We start from the raw sequence: 7,069 nt of genomic DNA on the forward strand, positions 1-7,069 counted from the left end.
TTCTTCTTCCTTCAAATGCCCCGATCTGTAGGAACGTGCTGACAGGAGGTCACCCCGCCATGCTGCCAACTCTGCTCGCACCGGGGCTGCGGCGCCCACGTTGCCTCCGGCCCCGTCCGCGCTGGGCGCCCGTCGGGGACAACGGGGGCGGCCGCCACCGCCGCCCAGCGGACAAGGACGGCCCTGCACCTCTTTCGGGCCCGCCGCCTCTGCTCCCTCACCGCCCTCCGGGCGCAGCACCGGTGCCTAAAGCCCGGCGGCAAACCGTACAACTAGCTGCCTCCGCCTGCCCGTGGGGCGGCGGACGGCGATGTGTGCCCCTTGGGATGGAGCGGGAGATGCTTGGTGGCAACGGGCTACCCGTGGGCCGGCTTCCCTGGCGTCGAAAAACCTTCTCCGAAGTGCGGCAGTGAGGCCGGGACCAGCTCCCGCCGCGGTACCCAGAGAGGGCCGGTGATCTTCGGGTACGGCACCGGTGAACGGTGAATCCCAAGGAAGCACCTCGATTTTTACCAGCAAGGACACAGAAACTCCTCGCCCCGCTCCTCGCGAGGGAAGGCCGGCCCCAAGCTGTCGGAAGCGGAGCCGAGGGCCGCGGCACTCTGCACATCCGCATCTCTCATGTCGGGGTGCAGCTTCTCATCCCGCGCCGCTGTCCCGGGGCTGCGTCGTCTCACGTCGGATCCGATCTTCAGCAACGAGTTACTGGCTGAACACGGTCCCGCGCGTCCTTTGTGCTTCCCGTGCGCTCCCCGCACCCTTCCGTACCTCTGAGCAGGACGGTTTACTCGGGAAACAAAACGCGGTGGGAAGCGTGGTGGAGGCGCACCCGCGCTGCCACCACACCCCCACAGCAGCACTGTGCAGGGCCGGACGGGGCACTCCCGGTTACGGGGCAGGCAGGACGATGAGCGGCTTTAGAAGGGACCTTCGTGTCCTCCATCCCCGCTCCTTGCTCCAGTCTGACGGTGGATTCCCATCACCGGGACAGCCGTCTTGCGGAGCAGGGATGCCAGCGGCCCCACACCTAACGCAGTACCTAGTGCCGTCGCTGAACACCAGCCCCGCAAAAATCCGTCTTGCAGTCATCCTGCCCTAATCATTCCCTGCGCTCCCACTGCTGTGTCCCGTTCCCCAGAGCCCCCGAGGTCTGCCGTCGCGGATGATATTTTTGGGGCGAGTCGGGTCTAGGGGCTACTGCAGGCCGGGAGGGGGGATGCCGGGCTGCGCTTCATAGGACCATGGAAATTGTAATTACTACTAAAATACAACTCGGAGAACTCTAAATCATTAATTATCACCCTTATAATTACTCTTCTAATTAGCTTGACACGCCGCTTCATCAGGATTAATACGTCGCTGGCATTTCTCATTATTCTGACATTCAGCCGGGGAACCGTACCGGGAACACCGGACGATACTCTCCGGGGGATCCGATCCGGCGACCGGGGAATCGAGGCCCGACGGGGCGGCGGCGGCGGGGACGGGCCTGGGAGGGAGCGGGGGCGCGCCCCCCTCCCGCGTCCGTCCCCGCCACCGCCCGCGATTGGCTACGGCCCGCGCTGCGTCAGCCCCCTCTCGGCCCTCCGCCAATGGGGGCGGGCAGCGGCGGCGGCAAAAGCCCGGGTTTATAATAAACGGCGGGGTGGACGCGGCGGCTGTGACGTCACGGGGGGAGTCGCCGCCGCCGAGAGGAGCTCGGTGGGCACGGGCGGGCGCGCCGCAGTGGCCGGTGTCCGCCCCGCTCCGCGCCCGCAACTTCCCGCAACAAAGTTGGTTAGCGGCGAACCGGCCCGGCGGCGATGTGGGGCTCGGCGGGGGCCCCGAGTTAGTGTCGACCGCGCCGCCGGTGCGCGGGTTGGGGTAACCCAGTTCCGCCCCCCCATCCCTTCTCCTCCACTCCCGGTGAGAGACCCCCGCGGCCGCCCACGGGGATGCGGACGCGGCGCTGAGCGGTCCGCCATGGAGGGGCCGAGCGGGTCCAGCTTCGGGATAGATACGATCCTGTCGGGTGGCAGCACCGGCAGCCCCGGAGTAATGAACGGAGATTTTCGCCCCCACGGCGACGGCCGGTCGGCGGATTTTAGGAGCCAGGCCACGCCGTCCCCCTGCTCGGAAATCGACACGGTGGGGACGGCGCCCTCATCGCCCATCTCGGTGAGCATGGAGCACCCCGAGCCGCACCTGGGGGTGGCGGAAAGCCTCCCGCCGCCGCCGCACCACCTCCACCTCGGCCCGCACCCGCCGCCGCCGCCGCCGAGTTTGCAGCCGTCGCCCCCGCAGCCACCGCCGCCCCAGCTGGGCTCGGCCAGCTCCGGCCCCAGGACTTCCACCTCTTCTTTTTTAATTAAGGACATTTTGGGCGACAGCAAACCGCTAGCGGCGTGTGCACCTTACAGTACCAGCGTCCCCTCTCCCCATCACACTCCCAAGCAGGAGGGCAGCGCGGCCCCGGAGAGCTTCAGGCCCAAACTCGAGCAGGAGGACGGTAAAGCCAAGCTCGACAAGCGCGACGACACGCAGGGCGACATCAAATGCCACGGTGAGTACGGCCCGGCCCAGCTCCGCACCGGCTCGGCCGCCGGTACAACCGGGGCCGCGCTGCTCGGCCGCATTGGTGAAACGAAAATCGGGGAGAAAATCTGCGGTAGGAGCGCTCTCTCTGCCGGAGCCGCTCGGTGATCCTCGCTACCGCGGGGATAAGGTCGGTAGAAAATGAAATTAAATCAAATCGCCTTTTTTTTTTTTAAATTTATTTATTTTATTATCTGTTAGCCTTTCCTCCTCTTTTTTTTTTTTTTTTAAATTTGGCTTCCCCATTTTTAAGGAAATAGCCCGAGCAATGGGATCGCATGGGAAATCAGACTGTATTTATTTTTAATGCAAATGCACATAAATGATTCTCTGGCTTTCTAAGAACCGGTGGCTCAGCTGCACTTAGTGCATTCAGCCTTTTCATTTTTGCTCATTCGATCTAAAATTAAGATAAAAAATTCTACTTCCCTAGCAATCATCAATACCAAATAAACGAAAAATTAAAAAAACCAACCCACCCAACTTTTAATTAAAAATAAAATAATAATAATAACAACAACAACAACAACTCGGCCGGCGCTCGGCGTCGGAGATGTAAGGGCTTTGTGCGTTTGGCAAAAGCCTCGCGTTTTCCCTGCGCCGGGATAGAAGGTTTATTTCTCCATCTTCAATTTTTTTTTTTTTCAATTAGGCATTTCGTGCTGATGGGGAAGCCCCCGCCGTGAGGGGTTCGGAAGTGAAAAGAGCTATGTGTGCGTGGGAAGGGGAAAGGAGGAAAAGAGTGAGGAAGGGCAAGCAGGGAGAGGGGGTATTTTCCTGCCGTGTCGGAGGAGCTGTCCTCCCCACAGGCAGCCCGCTGCAGCCGGCAGGCAAAGGGACAAAATTTCCTAATTTTGCCCAACTGAGCTATTTTCGCCGGGCTCAGAGCGGCGCGGTGCCTGCGAGTGCAGCTCATTTTGCTCTTTTACCATTTGCATACGAGTGCCCAAACCAGATGTACAGTCTGGTCTGGCCATTTTTGTGTGCACCAACCTCCCCAGTGGGTCAATTAGGGAGATTATTGTTCTTCCTGCGGGGAAGATCAAGGAGCGCCACAAACTGCGGCCCGAGTGGAGCCGGATTGACAGATCGATTTCCCTGCGTTTCGGGCCGGGGGGAGAGGGCGAGAAAATAACGAAAGCCCTGTAGTTGGGAAACGGAGAGTGGGAATCCCGCTGTTCCCCGGACGGGCTCGCCGCCACCACCCCCCGCCATACTTGACCGTTCCCCCCGTGCCCCGGAGAGGCCCCCGGGGAGGGGGCGGTGGGGCCCGGTAACCACGGCGGGGCGGGGCGCGGGCCGAGCCGGTGTCCCGCCGGCCCTCACCGCTCTTCGGCTCACTCGCAGGGACAAAGGAGGAGGGCGATCGGGAGATCAGCAGCAGCCGGGACAGCCCGCCGGTGCGGGCCAAGAAGCCTCGAAAGGCACGGACGGCCTTTTCCGACCATCAGCTCAACCAGCTGGAGCGCAGCTTCGAGCGGCAGAAGTACCTGAGCGTGCAGGACCGCATGGACTTGGCCGCCGCCCTCAATCTCACCGACACGCAGGTCAAAACCTGGTACCAGAACCGGAGGTAAGGCGGGCCCCGGCAGGGCGGTGGCCCAGGGTCTCCCCGGAGAGCCGGGGGCGGGCTTGCGCCGCTGGGTTCCTGCCCGTGGGAGCCCGGGGTGGTGCGGGGAGCTCCCGACTGCTGCCCCGCGCCCTCCCCGGCGGTGGGCTGGGAGGTCCGGCCCCTGTCAACGCTGCCGTAATTTTCTGTCTCATTACATACGGTTGCAGCCACCCTAATTCTGTCGCAAACCATTAGTGTCAGTGCGTTGCGATCTAACCGTGTACCGCGGTTATTAATTTGGCCGGAGTCGCCGTATGCATGTGTCGGGGGGTGGGGGGCTCAGAGGGGAAACCGGGCAGAGCCGGGAGGATCGCATCGTGTGCGGGTCCATGGGGCCAGTGCGCCCCGTCGGGGCCACGGTGGCGCGGGGCCGCGCAGGGGATGGGGGTCGCCGCCCGCGGGACCCCGCGAAAGCGGCCTGGGTGCCCCATCGCGGCGCCCGCCCTGCAGCCGCCTCTTGCTCCCCCCGGCAGGACGAAGTGGAAGCGACAGACGGCGGTGGGCCTGGAGCTGCTGGCCGAGGCCGGGAACTACTCAGCGCTGCAGCGGATGTTCCCCTCGCCCTATTTCTATCACCCCAGCTTGCTGGGCAGCATGGACAGCACGACGGCGGCCGCAGCGGCCGCAGCCATGTACAGCAGCATGTATCGGACTCCCCCCGCGCCGCACCCCCAGCTCCAGCGGCCACTGGTGCCGCGGGTGCTGATCCACGGGCTGGGGCCCGGCGGGCAGCCGGCCCTCAACCCCCTGGCCAACCCCATGCCCGGCACCCCGCACCCCCGGTGAAACGGCACCGCGGTCCCCGCAACGAGCCCTTCCCCTCCCCGTCCCCAAAAAAGCCCCAGCACCGCAGAGGAGGAAGCGAGGGGAAGCCGAGGGGCAGGAGCTTCTGCAGGCAGTCACCGGCCACCGAGGGAGGCGATCAGTCAGAGCAGGGACTCTTGAACCGTGAACCCAGAGCCAAGCCTGTAAGTGAAACGACCACACGCGGGGGAAGGCGGGCAGAGCCGCGGGGCGACCCGCCGACCTCGGCTACTGCGAGGCAGGACTTGGAGCTGGGAGAGAGTGTTACGGAGGGGGTGGAGGAGGAGGAGAGGGAGAGGGAGCCGGAGCCCGCCGGAGAGACTAACGGCTGCGGAGGACAGAGGGAATGAGAGCGCCTCGACCCCCAACCGGCGGAGAAGACCGGGGGAACGGAGAACTTTGCACTGATTTTTGTCATTACCTTTTTTTTTTTCTTATTGAAAAGTGGCATGCTCCCTAATGCGAACAGAATTGTACAGACCGAGTGCTGAGTGCTATATCATATTTATTATATGTCGTCCAAAAAAGGAGAAAAAAATTTCACTTCTATACGTTAGTTTAAAACGAACGAACGTGGTTCTTCTCTATCCCTTTTCATGTCTTTTTGGATTCAGTAAAATAAATGCTTAGATGACAAAATATAGATTTTTTTTTTTTTTTGTGACTGAAAAATCACAGGGAAAAAACGAACAAAAAAGAAAAGAAAAGAAATAAACTTTATCTTTTTTTAACAAACGCGAAAATTCAAGGTAGCTAATTTCCCCGTGACGAGAACTCAAGAAATTCGGATTAGAAAAGGCAGATGCCACTTTTTTATTTTGAATATTATATTGAATATATTTTGAATTTTAGGCTCGTTGTTTCTTTACAGGCGCTGTTTTTCCCTATCTGTATTTTAAAGGAAAATCAAATCCCCCGCAGGTGTCGAGCCCCTTGCTGTTATTTTAAGCACCTGGGCAGGGCGGCAGCGGGTAGAAGTTCTGGCCCCTTGGGACGGGTGCGACGGGGCCGTGCAGGGTTTGGGGATGTGGCCCCGGCCCGGCAGCTGTCTCTGCACGGAGCTGGGACAGGCAGCGAGCGCCGGCGGTCGGGGTGAGTAACGAGGGGAAACAGGCAGGGAGGGCGGAGGGGTCCCGGCGGACACGGAGCTCTCGAGCCCCGCCGGCCTTTGAACTTTATAGCTGTGTGTGCCCGTTCCCCCCTCCGCCCCCCCCTTCCCCTGGCAGGCAGCTTCCCTGCCGAGCGCCTCCCTTCCCCATGCCGGCGTGGGCCGCCCGGCCGTCCCGCGGGGGCAGAGGGGGCGCGAGCAGGGACTGGGGGCTGTGACCCTCCACTGGACTCGGGGGACGGCTCTGTCCCCAGCCTTTGGAGGTGAACACCCCCCTGCGAAATTAGAAAGTTATACAGCAATTACCTATAAAACATTCATAAAGTCCCATATTATCCTCTCCTCTGAGGGTTTGGCGCTTCTCTCTTTTTTTTTTTTTCCTTCTATTTTTGCTCGTGGGTCCCCTTTTTATTAAGATAGAAGGAAAAAAAAAAAAAAACAAAAAACCGAAAAAAGGAAAAGAGAAGCCTCCGGGCACGTTTATTTGGGCTTTGCTAATTAGCGAGCGGCTTGCTGATTTCTGTGCTAATAAATTCGCGTTAAAACCATATTGACCTTTGCCTTGATCTAACAAAAGGGGAGCGGGTCGGGAACGCCCACTCCGGTTTTTGCCCGTGTTGCGGCGGCTGCTGAGTATTCCCCGCGCCTTCGCCGTGGTCCCCAAATACCCCCCACAGGAACGAACCGGAAGCAGGTCCCTCAGTGGCCAGAGCAGTCCGTCCGCCCCGCATCGCCACCGAGATTTTCCCGGGAAACCCATCTGATGCGGGCTAGGGAAGGAGGTAGGAAATCTGGACTCGCTAGGGCCTTTTCCTTAGTCTAAGCAACAAATCTTTCCGAAAGGAGGAGAGACCTAGCTGGAAAAGCTAGTCCCAGCTCGTTGTTCTCGATGGGTCGGTGTTGACTGCATAAACTCGGTGAAAAGTAGAGAGAACAAGGAAGGAAAGTTCATGCAAAATAGATGAGTGGCC

The 7,069-nt window shown here is 60.4% G+C and overlaps 1 protein-coding gene across 1 annotated transcript; it reads left to right on the forward strand.

The window, feature by feature from the left end:
- The first annotated feature begins 1,680 nt into the window (after positions 1-1,680).
- On the forward strand, positions 1,681-5,631 carry BARHL2 (BarH like homeobox 2). Its single transcript, XM_032118652.1, has 3 exons — positions 1,681-2,542; positions 3,922-4,147; positions 4,660-5,631. The coding sequence occupies exons 1-3, from the start codon at positions 1,963-1,965 to the stop codon at positions 4,970-4,972; spliced, it is 1,119 nt and encodes a 372-aa protein (XP_031974543.1). The 5' UTR covers positions 1,681-1,962; the 3' UTR covers positions 4,973-5,631.
- The last annotated feature ends 1,438 nt before the right edge of the window (positions 5,632-7,069 follow it).

Source organism: Corvus moneduloides, chromosome 9 (assembly GCF_009650955.1).
Source record: "Corvus moneduloides isolate bCorMon1 chromosome 9, bCorMon1.pri, whole genome shotgun sequence".
Classification (NCBI taxonomy): Eukaryota; Metazoa; Chordata; class Aves; order Passeriformes; family Corvidae; genus Corvus; species Corvus moneduloides.

What these genes read in the sequence shown, in the direction of transcription:
- BARHL2 (XM_032118652.1), top strand. Translation starts at nt 1,963, where the DNA reads ATGGAGGGGCCGAGCGGGTCCAGCTTCGGGATAGATACGATCCTGTCG. An exon ending in GGGCGACATCAAATGCCACG is followed by an intron (nt 2,543 to 3,921) that starts GTGAGTACGGCC and finishes GCTCACTCGCAG; the next exon opens with GGACAAAGGAGGAGGGCGAT. An exon ending in ACCTGGTACCAGAACCGGAG is followed by an intron (nt 4,148 to 4,659) that starts GTAAGGCGGGCC and finishes TCCCCCCGGCAG; the next exon opens with GACGAAGTGGAAGCGACAGA.